At 48.4% G+C, this 13,125-nt stretch overlaps 1 protein-coding gene across 1 annotated transcript in view; it reads right to left on the minus strand.

The window, feature by feature from the left end:
- The window catches only part of Echdc3 (enoyl-CoA hydratase domain containing 3), a 21,639-nt gene extending 16,509 nt beyond the window's left edge, over positions 1 to 5,130 (minus strand). The window contains exons 1-2 of the mRNA XM_021216005.1: positions 4,905 to 5,130; positions 339 to 460 (exon numbers count right to left, since the gene is read on the minus strand). Coding sequence (XP_021071664.1) covers positions 339 to 460; positions 4,905 to 5,074 — 292 coding nt within the window. The 5' untranslated portion in view covers positions 5,075 to 5,130. The remainder of the gene's footprint in view (positions 1 to 338; positions 461 to 4,904) is intronic.
- Between the last annotated feature and the right edge of the window lie 7,995 nt (positions 5,131 to 13,125).

Genomic DNA, 13,125 nt, shown 5'->3' on the forward strand with positions numbered 1-13,125 from the left:
TGTGTGTGTGTGTGTGTATGGGTGTGTATGTATGCGTATGTGCCTGTGTGTATATGCTAGACTAAGAGCTCTACCAACTGAGCCATCTTCTCAGCCCAAGTCTGTCTGATTTTAATGACAAGGAGAAGCCATGATTTCACTAAGCAAAGGTCTTTGCTACAATCCCCATGGCTAACAAGGGCCAAGACCACAGCGGCATAGAAGTTCTCAATGTTTTTCAAAGGAGGTCAGAGCAATTCTCCAGTGAAGTGAGGCAAGGAAGTCCCAGCTCACCAGCACATTTTGAGAAACCTTATGCGGGCGCTCTGGACCACTAACGACAGGCTTCAGAGAAATACCTGAAATTATAATGACTTTCAGGTCTTCGCTTTCAGCTTCGTGAAGAATGTCACTTCGGAGAGATTTCAGCATGGCCAGTGACAGCGCATTCCTCCTCCTGGGATTGCTTAAGACAATGTTCCTGTGAAAAGCATTTGATAGTCCCCGGGTCACGCGCCAGTCAAAACGGGAGAAGACCCTTGCAATTCCTTTCTAATTTAGGAGCAATTTTGAAACTCAAGAAGAAAAAGCTGCTGAGGTCTGGTGCCGGCTTCAAGGGTCTGTCAGCATCCTGGAGCGACAGCTGTGTCAAAACAAGGAAAAGAGGTGACCCGAGAGGCAGGCTAGCATTTTCTCCCGGGTCCTTTGATTTGTTTTTGCTCCCCCACTCCCTTCTGCCCTCCCGACTGTCAGAAACTCTGCCACCTCCACAGTAAAGCTGTGCCACAACAGTCCCCAAGTCATCTGTGGCCACAGAGGATGTGACTTTCAGGTGACAGTGGCAGGGTTAGGTGACTCTGACAAACAGGCCCTACCTACAACGTCCTTCCAGGTGCTATTCTTTAGAATGAGGTTAGGAGAGGAGCCGAGGAAGAAGTCACCCTTCTCTGTCTCCTCCCACACATTCCAAAGTAAAGGTAGCAGAGGCCCAGCTGCAGGGGCATACGCACTGTGGTGTTTACAAAGGTTGCTGGTAAACCTGCAGGATAATTCTTGCCATTGGAGAACAGATGCTAGAGGGAGAGCAGATGGGCAAACCCGTGCAACAGATGTAACATCTCGAAGGGAGCTGGCACCTCCGGGGTCTCTCTGCTATTTTAAAATGGCCCATGCTCCGAATACAACAACCTGTATTGTCGTCCTCCAGCCTTATATAGAAATGTCTTATTTTTTGCTGTCCTTAGAGATGGGCAGTGAACCAAACCAGATTCTCATCACATGCTTCCTATTTCCCGTTGGTCTCCACCCACGCGAGCTCTAAGCCCGCTCCATTCTCTTCTGAATATGGCATTGTATTGTTACATGGTCAATCGGGTCCTCCACAAATAACATCTAGGAGGAGGCTTTTTTTTTTTCCTTTCTTCTTAAACAACTCTGATGACTAAATTTATCTCCACAAAATAAGAATAACCATTCCTCTTGGGATACCGGTTCAGTTTCACTGCAGTTCCCAGGTAGCTGTGGGGTTGTTTTGCTTCTCATAAACACACTCTCTGCCAAGTATAGGAATTACGTGCAGCTGATCTGCTGATACTTAGAAACCTTTATCTATGGAAGGGGTAGAAATCACCCGTAACCTTGCGGCAGAATAATGAGTGTGCTCATGGTTCAGAAGACACTGTCACCCCACGCTGTGCAAGCATGAGAACATCAGCTCCATCTCTAGAGCTAGTTCTTTCTCTCTTTCTCTCTGTCTCTCTGTCTCTCTCTCCCTTCCTTCCTCCCTCTCCCTCCCCCCCCCCACCAAGCAGGATACTGTGACATGTACTTTGAATCCTAAGGTAAAATTGCACTCGATGATCCCAACCCACACAGGCTCGCTGTTTGGCGGTATCTGTTTGGATGAACCCTGTCAATCCTTCCGGACTCACTGTTAGACAGTTCTCACTTGAGGACTTCTCTTCCCACTGCCCCACTGACATCCATCTTAATGATCATCTCCCCATTGCTAGGCCCAGAAGCACCTGTGACCTGCATCACTCCCCCTTTAGGAAACAGTCGCCTCTGGGGAGGGCTTCACTCTTCTCTAGTCAGTTCGTGCCTTCTTTGCTGGGCTCCCAGGCTCTGGTAGGAGACACCCAGAGCTCCATCCCTTGACCTCTCTTCCATGCGCACTGCCCAGGCAACTTCACTGGTGGCCCTGACACAGCTGCTCCCTCTGTCTGAGATCTCCCAGCCATCCCCCCCTAATTCAAGCCCCTCTCCAGAGCCCTAGATCTGTGTGTCTGCTCTGATGGCCTCTGGACTGCTTCCCTAGGCACCCCTCTCCTTGAGCTGCTGCTGTCACCCTAGCTGGAGCCGGACAGTCGCCTTATGCTGCTCTGCAGCTCTTCTTTATTTCCCCGGGACATCAAAAGTCCTCAGCCTCTCGCCAGCCTCGGCACTCCCTGTGGCTATTTCAATGTGGTGTGCCTTAAGCTGAGACCATCACCAATACTCTGAACTTAAAGGAAAAATGTCTCTCCCATAGGACACCTATAGAGATATAATGGTCCCTATAAATGGCCCAAATGGCTATCTGAAGATCATCATTTTATTTACTTTTTATTTTTTATATATATTTTATTTTATTTACATTTCAAATGCTATCCCGAAAGTTCCCTATACCCTCCCCTCGCCCTGCTCCCCTACCCACCCACTCCCACTTCTTGGCCCAGGCCTTCCCTTGTGCTGCGTCATATAAAGTTTACAAGACCAAGGGGCCTCTCTTCTCAATGATGGCCGATTAGGCCATCTTCTGCTACATATGCAGCTAGAGATTCGAGCTCAGGGGGTACTGGTTAGTTCATATTGTTGTACCTACAGGGTTGCAGTCCCCTACAACTCCTTGGGTATTTTCTCTAGCTCCTCCATTGGGGGGCCTGTGTTCCATCCAATAGCTGACTGTGAGCATTCACTTCTGTGCTTGCCAGGCACTGGCATAGCCTCACAAGAGGCCGCTATATCAGGGTCCCTTCAGCAGAATGAAGATCATCATTTTAAAATACCACTTCTGTTTTTCACAGCTATTTCTACTGATTATAGAGGACTGGATTAGTCTCTTAGGCCCACTCTGCCATGATGGCACATGAGGGGAACAACCTTGGGAGTTAGAGGGGAATCTCTTTCAGCTTCCTGGCTCACAACCTCCTGCCGGTCATCTCTTGACTCCCGTCTGTGAAGAGGGGTGACAGACATCTTGCAGGTCATTGTGTGACTTAGGGACAATGAGTGCAAGTGACTGACACAGCTCTCATTTCATAGATGGGCCTCACGGTAGGACGGCATTATTGCTCTGAGGCACAGCTTTGAAATGGGAGCCTTGAAGTGACTGAGTCACACAAGTTCCCCTGCTTACCACAGGTCTAGTGCTTGACCCAGGAAGAACCTTAATAAATGATTCCTATGATCTATTGATCTGGTCTCATAACCCTCCTCTTCCGATTCCCGACTCACGTTTACTTCTGAAGGACTCAGTCTCCCATCTCTTGCCAGGATTTCTGATCAGCTATGACCAGACTATTTGGTGGGGGAGGGGATGCAGCTCAGGCTAGTCTTGAACTTGCTATGTAGTCCTGGAGGGCTTTGAATTCAGGATTGTCCTGCTTCAGCCTTCCGAGTAGTGTGATTACAAACCTGTGCTACCATACCCAGCTTATGACCATAGTATTAGAAGCTTCTCCTTAAAAATCAGAAAGGGCCTGGCAGTGGTGGTGGTGGCGCATGCCTTTAATCCCAGCACTTGGGAGACAGAGGCAGGNGGATTTCTGAGTTTAAGGCCAGCCTGGTCTACAGAGTGAGTTCCAGGACAGTCAGGGCTACACAGAAAAACCCTGTCTCGAAAAACAAACAAAAAAATCAGAAAGGAAGGTCCTTATGTGGGCCCCTACACCTCAGAGCCCTCCTATGGCTCTCTTTGGGAGTGTTTCTATCTCTGTTGATGGGCAAGGAGTCCACAGGAAATGGGATTACTCTTTAGTTACTGAGCCCCACCAATGCCTAGCCCCTGTGGTGGCCACCCATGGTTGTCTGTAGGGAGTTAAGGGGCAGACAGAATATGGGCACCCTGGATGGGTATCTGCAGACCCGTGCGCTAAGCTCCTTAAAGGCTGTAGCAATGAAGAGGTCTAGGGGGTAAAGGGGAGATGTGGGGAGAGCCAAAGGCCAGAGGCTGGCTCTACGTTCTTTTGGAGGAACACATAAAAGTTTGGGTGAGGATTCTAGGGTTAAGAAGAGCTATTTACCGGAGTAGGGGAATATATCACTTAAACAGCTCCATCTGTAGCCCTTAAACATGGAAAACCTATCTCTTTTCACAGCCTTGTGCTGCCCAGGCCTGAAAAGGGTTTTCATTACATCGAGGTTGTGCACTGATACAAACAAAAGTTTAAGGCTTTTAGGTTTGTGGCACAAGGGGGCAGAGTTCAGGGCCTGGGCCCTGTATCCTTCCTTATCGACCTCCCCCGCCCTGCATTTCACGCCCGCCCTTAGCCCCGGAGCCTGCTGATTTCTGCTTGTAAGGGCATGGATCTTTTTTGTGATAGGCTTTCTTGGAGACCACGGCAACAGCAGTTGGGGTGTATGTGTGCTCACGCCAGCAGAAATGTTCAGAAACGACTGGGCAACTGGGCACGGTAGCCCTGTTTAGGGGGCTACCAGGAAGTTTTCACTTACAACCCTCACATGTGCCTCGTATTAGTGTGCACAGGGAAGGGACACCTCTAAACTCAGTATGCAAGGATTCCTCCACCAAACATGTCATCTTTTCAAGATGAAATCGAAAAGAACAGCGACGAATAACTCAGGATTTGCGGCGGCAAGGCCTGTTGATCCCGAGTCCTGGCTCCCAACTCCAGGGAGAGCCCTGGCACTGCCCGCAGGCTGACCTGATTCCGTCCTGCTGTCGCCTGCTGGTGAGCCTTGGCTCTGACTCCGACCCCGCAGGTCCTGCTGACCCTGGGCTGCAGAAGCCGGCGGAGAGAGGGGCCCATGGGTTGCGTCTGAGCCAACTGGGCCGCTTCGCCCCAAAAGCCCGAAGGCCGGCGACCATGGCCATTGCAGCCAAGAAAAGCAAGGCCGGCTGTGCAAGCAGCCTAGGCCTCAGGTTTTTCCCTTTTAGACCTGGTCACTCAGAGCCCCGCCCTCAGGGCCCCACCCCCAAAGCCCTGCCCCGCTGTCCTTCTCCTGGAGCCACGCCCCCAAACGCGGGGTGGGCGGGAGCGAAGCGGGGCAGGTGGGGTAGGGGTGGGGCTCGGGGGCCCTGCCCCGGGTTTAGGTCACCGACTGAAACTCACGTGGCAGTGCCAGTGGTTTGTTTGGTTTAGTCAGGCTGTGAAGGAGTTTAAGGGAGGGGAGAACTGAGTTGGCTCGTTTCTTTGTGTAGCGACACCAGGAATGTGCCGGATGTTGTGAAATGAGTGTCATCCGGTGATGAGTGGCAGGAGCTATGTACCACATTGCTGCGCCCACGCCTCCCACAGGAAACTCTCCTACGCCTTGTGGGTGATCCTGGATCACAAGGAGTGTTTAGCCAACTATAACTTTGAATGTTTTGCATCTTCTTCCCGTGTAGACGCGGGAGACCCGTATTTTTATAGCTTGGGCTTTCCACATTCGCCCAGGGGAAACCCAGGCTCCGTTTCAGGATCCCAGTGGCTAGATGAGAGGCATATCCTACAGTGGAAGGCTTTCAAGGAAATCCTTGCGATGTGGTAGTTTTTGCAAATGTGGGTATTTGTGGGAGACACAAAATAAATAATCTTAGCTCTTAAGATCTTGTTGCTTCTAGAGGGAGGTGCCATCCCCAGGAGCCCAAACTCTTTCCCAATGGGTTCTGCAAGGATAACAGCATACACCATACATTCATTAAATCTCAGAAAGTAAAAAGATTCACAAGGGTCAGGAAGCTCCTAAAACTTATAAGAGACCACATGGCCCCTCTCAAGTTTTTATAAATAGTAAGAGCTGCTGGACAAACTAGACGGTCCCATAAGCTGATCAACCTGCAAGGCATGGAAGGGGCTTCAGGGCTGCAGCCTCTGTGAGTCTGATGTGTGCTGGTGTGGGATTTTAATCGAAGCAGCTGCCTTTGAGTCTTTTGTGCTCCTGCAAGTAGCTCCTCACCCCTACTTCTGTAGGTAACCCCAGTAGACTTATGGGTTCCCTAAGCTACCCTTGGGTAGAATCATTTCTTTGGTCTGTGGATGTCTTCCTAGAAAAAGTCACACAAAGGGCTTGTTTTTTTTTTTTTTTCTTTTGTTTTGAAACAGGGTTTCTCTATGTATTTTTGGCTGTCCTGGAACTTGAGTGGCCTCAAACCCACAGAGATCCACTTGCCTCTGCCTCCTGAGTGCTGGGATTAAAAGCAAACACCATCACTGCCCACTGCGAAGCTCTCATCCTCAGCTTTATAACAGGACAAAACAATGAATAAGATGATATTTCAAAATATCATTGAAGACTTCCACTACCCTTCACCCTTCCATTTCCTTGACTGTTGTTCTATCCCAAAAGCTAGATTATTCTTTAATTTCTGTGAAGAAACCCAGGGTCCAGAAGAATCCAGCTGGTTAGAGGGTTGTAATTCTTCACTTCGGGGTTTTTTTAAAGCTTGGCCCTTAGGGATGGAAGACTACAAATCAAGCATAATAAATTAGACTTGCCTTGATAGAGCTGGCCTATGAGTTTCGAAATGACCTCCCTGACCTCAGGGGTGTGATGTGACCAAACCCAGCGGCAGGTAGCAGCAGGGTTTTCCCTCCTCCAGGTCGTGCCCGCTAAGAGTACCAAGCAGACGATAAGGTTAGGTGCCGGAGGGGGAAGTCTGTGGTGGGGCCCGGTGATTCAGAACAAGCTTCCAGCATGAGGCCAGATTAAGGTCTGGGGCGAGTATAGGTCAAGAAGAGCCTATGGGAAAAGGAAGAAGAGGGTGATTATTATGGGAAAGAGAGCCAGCCAAGGTTTCCCTAGCTGAGAATGGAATAGTGAGATACCTCAGCTAGGAGAGGCAGTGTGACTCTTTCTCTGTGGTAGACTCTCAGAGAAGACACAAGATCCCAGTGTCTGGGCAGATAGGCCTGGACACCACGGAGGGTTTCTTGTGGCCTGGTGTGCTGCTGTCGCTACAGAATGCTCCCTGTATTCTGAGAAGGGCTTGGAAATAGTACATACAACGACATGCTGAAAACAAGGTATTGGGACTGGAGAGATGGCTCAGTGGTTAAGAACACGGACTGCTCTTCAGGAGGTCATGAGTTCAATTCCCAGTAACCACGCGGTGGCTCACAACCATCTGTAATGGGTTCTGACGCCCTCTTCTGGAGTGTCTGAAGAGAGCTACAGCGTACTTACATACATTAAATAAATAAATAAATGAGTAAATAAATAGATAGATAAATAAATGGCATTTTGGGGTAACTTTAAAAAACAAAGTTATTTACAAGGACATCTTAGCAACTTCATGAATGACATCCTAGGCTAAAGTTTAAATTAGAAGTGTCTCCCTGGCCGAGCAGTGGTGGCGCACACCTTTAATCCCAGCACTTGGGCGTCAGAGGCAGGCAGATTTCTGAGTTCGAGGCCAGCCTGGTCTACAGAGTGAGTTCCAGGACAGCCAGGGCTACACAGAGAAACCTGGTCTCAAAAAAACAAAACAAAACAAAACAAACAAACAAAAGAAGTGTCTCCCTTGTTAAATCCGTGTATGTATCAAAGGCTTGAGTACCAACACCTGGATCTACTGGGTAGAACCTTTAAGAGATGAGGCCTAGGTACAGAAAGTTAAGTTGCTTACAACATACCTTTGAAAGGGAACCCGGGTGAACAGGTTCCCTTTGATATCCCTGCCATGATGCTAAAAGGTATAAGCAACCGTACCAAACGACCATGGACCAAAAGCTTTGACATCCTGAGCAATGGGAACCCCTTTCTCCAGTTAAGGTGGTTTATCTCAGGTTATCTAGGCAAAGGGACCCAACTGGCTCAGGCGCAACCAATGGGCCCCTCTCTCTGCCAAGAAGCAAAGTGGACACAGCCCATGTCCTACAGTCATGCCAAAATATGTGAGGTGATCAAAACAATAACAAGGAGGGTCTCAAATTCAAGGCTAACCTAGGCTATGCAGTGAAACCCTGTCTCAAGCAAAGCCAAACCAACAAACACACACACACAGAGATTCAAATAACAGGGACTCAGTTCTCACAAGGGCAGGGTCTGCCACAGCTTAGCTGGTGGCTTTGGATCACATCTGCATTGCCCTCAAGTAGGACATTGCTGGGAACTTGTTAGACCCCATGGCAGCAGGAGAGAAGAAAGTGAATCTTAATGCATGGGAAAAGCATGACCAGGCATTTAAAATGTCCTCATGGACATGCCCCCTTTCTCATGTTTTATTTCTAAAGCAAGCCACATTACCATGCAGAACTGCAGGCGTATAGAGGGAATTTGGAAGAAGGATCCGGGATCTTTGCAAAACAATCTTAATGGCAGGCAGGGCCATCTCTCAGTACAATGCCTTGTTATGCTTAGTTTATTTATGCTTACTACTTAGGGTTTGGTAATTTGAGTTGAAATGGGCTTAGGTTTAGTTCTTGCCATAAGTCGAACAGGGTTTGGAAATAACATTTGTCTAATAGAGCTGGTGGGATGGCTCAGCGGGTAAAGTAGCTTGCCACCAAGCCTGATGACCCTGAGTTCAGTCTCCAGGGCCCATGTGGTAGAAGTATGGTGCTCATTCCGGAAAGTTGTTCTCTGACCCCACAAGTGTGTCGTGGCATGTGCAGCTGTGCAAGCGCACGCAGATGCACATACTAACTAAATGTAATAAGGACGTTCTTACAATTAAGCTCATAACGTGTAGAGATCTGTGTAGTGATCGATACAGAATTGCCGTTTCTCTCCTTCTCCCTCTGTCTATCTCGCTCAGAGTTTAAGAAGACACTCCCAGAGCAAGCTGTAAGTCTTAGCCACTTAGAGGAGGGGAGAATAGAGAAAAGGAGGAGTGGGGGGAGCTAAGCCAGTTGAGTTAAACTGGCTTAGGAATCAGCACATGGTGGCAGGCAGCCATGTGGCAGGGTTTAGACAAAGAGCAAGAGACCACAAGGTATCAGGCAAATCATACTTACTCCAGGTTTATGCCCAGGCAGAGGTGGCGCAGGCCTTTAATCCCAGCACTTGGGAGGCAGACTCAGGAGCATCTCTGAGTTCGAGGCCAGCCTGGTCTACAGAGTGATTCCAGGACAGTCAAGGTTACACAGAGAAAACCTGTCTTGAAAACTAAAACAAATAAACAAAACAATTCATACTTACAACTGGCCGGCATGCAAAAGAGACAGAAAAAAAAAAGACAAAGTTGCAACTTTCTGACTCGGGAAGGCAAGACACAGCAGAACCTCCTGGTGGCTTGTAGGGACTGCCTGAGTCGGTTTTCTTAACCAGACTGTCCCCCCCCCCCAAGTGATGCAGTGCACACAAGAGCAAAAGCCTTAGCTTAATTCCAACATGGGCCATAGTCATAGATGTTTCTCACCTTAGAAAAGGCAGTTTCTCTGAGAGGATGGGAGAGTTGGTTGGGGGACAGTAAATAGATCAAGAGACTTCACCTCAACAGAGTTGAAGAAAATAAAGACATGATGTGCAAAAGTTGCTTGATATTGGAGCAACTTGATTCTAAGACTCCCAAAAGATTCCAAAATCCATACGTACTTTCTCATTCATAAAACATTGTGCTATTCACACAGACCCTCTAAATACTTTAAATAATCTCTGGGGTTCTTATAAGCTAAGTCTATATGGCACTTCATGCTGTGGATTCATCATAAATACTTTTTCTTATGGGTGTTTTCTCTCTCTCTCTCTCTCTCTCTCTCTCTCTCTCTCTCTCTCTCTCTCTCTCTCTGTGTGTGTGTGTGTGTGTGCTCTGAGATAGATTTTCTCTCACTACATAGTCTTTGCTGGCCTGGAACTCTCTATGACCAGGCCGGTGTCAAACTCAGAGATCTGCCTGCTTCTACCTCCCACTCGTGCCACCACCTCTGACAGCTTTTTGTACATCTTACGGTTTTTTCAATTTTGAATCTGTGGTGCAGAACCTGTGCATGTGAGCAGCAGGAGGAGAGGAGGCTCACACCTTAGAGGCCAGCACTTGGGAGACAGAGCAGGGAGTGCCAGAAGTCCAAGGTCACCCTGGACACAGGCTCTTGGGTTCCCTGTTAGCCTTAGAAAGCACTCAGCCCCTTCAGGTGAGGGATTGGGGAGAGCGATAGAAATACGATGAAGTGTGTCTGTCTCCAACATCGGACAGCGAAAGTGTAGACACATTGGTTGGGATGTGTAAGGCTCTGAGAAAGGGAATAAATCAGGGCTCTCAAGAGTGTGAATGCCATAGATGGAACGGAACGTTTCAGCAACAACTTTTACACAAAGCAAGATGTGGAGATGGGTGCCTGTCGAGTTACCCAAGCAGAGACTGACAGTCCATTATCCAGGCAGGAACTGACATAAGTGGCTGGAACATCAGTCTATCCTGAGGCAATGCAAGGCTCTTTGTGAATTCGGTCTGCTTCTGCAGGCCCCATGTTCCTCCTGTTAATTTTTTTTTTAGGCGCTGTCTGTCTTTATCCTCTCTTGTTCAGAGCCCCTCTAATCTATTTTCCACTCCGACCTTCTCACAGATACAATTTGATTTCCGGGTTGCTAGCAGGCTTCTCTGTGGCTTTGATTTATGCATCGTTTCCCCGAGCCCCATGTCTGTGGTGGAGGACTCCTCTTTGCTTCCTCTTTCGTTCCCTTTAAAGACCCACAGGTGCTTGGAGACTGCTGGAGGAGCCAGGCTGAATGCAGAGACTTGCAGGGAGCCAGGCGTCTGGGGTTTGATGTGGGCATGAAGGAAGATTCTGGAAAGGAAAGTGAAGGGCAGATTTTTCTCACTTCTTTTGGAATGATTTTTGAACTTTCTAAAAATTGTCTCAGCTCTCTTAGAAAGTAATGGGATGGGGTAGCTCAGAGGTAAAAAGATAAGAGGTGGCTAGGAACTTATGATTCCCCCACCCCCACCCCAGCCGCCTGCGCCTGGCTCTGTCTCTGACCCATCTTCTTCCCCGCGTCTGTCTCCTCATCTCCGAAACTCATAGAAGGTTCAAACACCTTTCAACCAGAGAGGCTTCCGATCTTCATGATTCCCCGTAGCCACACATGCTTCTCTGTGCCCCAAACACCACTATTTTATATTTTATTTATAATCCAGCAGCCATTACCCAAATGCCCTTTGTAAACTTCAGTTTCTTCCTAAGGACCTACGCCTCAAGTTGTGTGGTGGTTATATTAGAAACCAGTCGAGGGGAAGGAAGCACGTGGGGGTGAAGGTAGCTCTCTTTTCTTGCTATTGAGTACAGGTTAGTTTTGTTTGTTTTGAGACAGGCTCTCTCTGAAGCCTTGGCTGGCCTAGAGCTTGCTACATAGACCAGACGGACTTCAGACTCACAGAGACCCACTTGCCCTGCCTCCTGAGTGCTGGGGTTAAAGGTGCACACATTGTTGAGTTCACTCATTCGCCTTGGGTAGAACAAACTCAGCACCGTCTGTGAGGGATGGGGAAGAGTGACATGCATGTGTACACACAGCATCATGCTTAAGCGCACGCATGCATACACACAGCATCATGCTTAGGCGCCTCAGGAGTCAGGCCCATTTGAGGGACGCCATGTGGTCCACGTGCATCTGTTCCCTGATGCTATTTCTAAATTGTAGGGAGGTAAAGCTGTTAGCCACTCCCTGTGGTGCTGACCCCAGGCTCATTGCAGGGGCTTACAAAGCTAGTGGGGACTAGTGTCAGTTTCCTGCTACATGACCCTGCCATCTTCCTCCTCCTCCTGTTTGTAGTCCATATTTACACCAACCCTGTTTCACACATTTCTCTTCTGCCCAACTTTATTAAGATTATCAACAGGTAACAATTGTATATACCGAGGGTGTCTGAGGTGATTTTTGTATGTCATCTTATTTATTTACTTATCTATCTATCATCTACTCTCTCTCTCTCTCTCTCTCTCTCTCTCTCTCTCTCTCTCTAAATACCAGGGTCTTGTGTAGCCCAGGTTAGCCTTGAGTTTGCAACACAGCTGGAGCTGGCCCTGACCACTGCCCAGTACTGGCTTCAGTAACTCAAAGCTAGCTGTTCTTTCTGTGTGCTTCTTCCTTGATGGCACTGGCTGCTGCTTACAGCATCTCCTGGGTGAGAGAATGACTTGGCCCTGTACCATGTCCATTCTTTAAAGCAGGCATAAATACCTCGTCCTGAAGCTGTTCAGATGCCCTTGGCTGAAATTCACTTTGTTGTCCTCTAGCCTTCGCAACGTTTTTATTTATGGCATTTAAAAGCATCCCCCCTCCTTTCTTTTCTACCCCAGGCCTCAGACTCACTAAGTAGCCAAAGATAGCATTGGCCCTTTCTCTACCTCATGAATACAGGAGTTACAGATGTGTGCCCTCACATCTGGATCTATCAGGACTTTTGCAGTTCTTTTTTCTCCATATCTGCTGTTTCCTAGGACAATAAGGATTGTGTGGGGAATTGGGCTATGCACAGACAGGCTGGTCTCCAGTCGAGCTGAGGTCTGAACCCCGAAGGGTGATAATTCACCTTCATGGCACGGTAGGCGTTCCCTCATGCTCCTAGAACACTGGCCTCTGCCTAAGTTACCACCCCCCCCACAGCCCCCACAAGACAAGCATGGTCAGTAGTCACATAGGCAATGGCCCAAGCTTCTGACCTTCAGGCTAAACTCCTCCCCAGTTACCTAGCAACAGTGAAGACCATAAAAAGGGCTGTTCAGCCCCACCTCGCTCTCTTACATCTTACTTGTCTCCCTCTTACCCCTCACTCTCACCCTCTCTCCTCTCTGACTTCTCCTCTCCTCTCTCTCTTACTGACTCTTTCTCTTTAGCCTCTCCCCTTACTCTCTCTCTTTTCTACCTTCTCTCCCCCCCACACACCTTTCTACAATAAAGCTCTAAAACCATAGAATGTCTCTGCTCATCAAAGCCTACTGCGCTTGGAGAATGGGACAGGTTTTCTCCTAATGAGCCGTTTCTAATCTCCTGTTAGAAGGC

This window comes from Mus pahari, chromosome 16, assembly GCF_900095145.1.
Source record: "Mus pahari chromosome 16, PAHARI_EIJ_v1.1, whole genome shotgun sequence".
NCBI classification, from domain to species: Eukaryota; Metazoa; Chordata; class Mammalia; order Rodentia; family Muridae; genus Mus; species Mus pahari.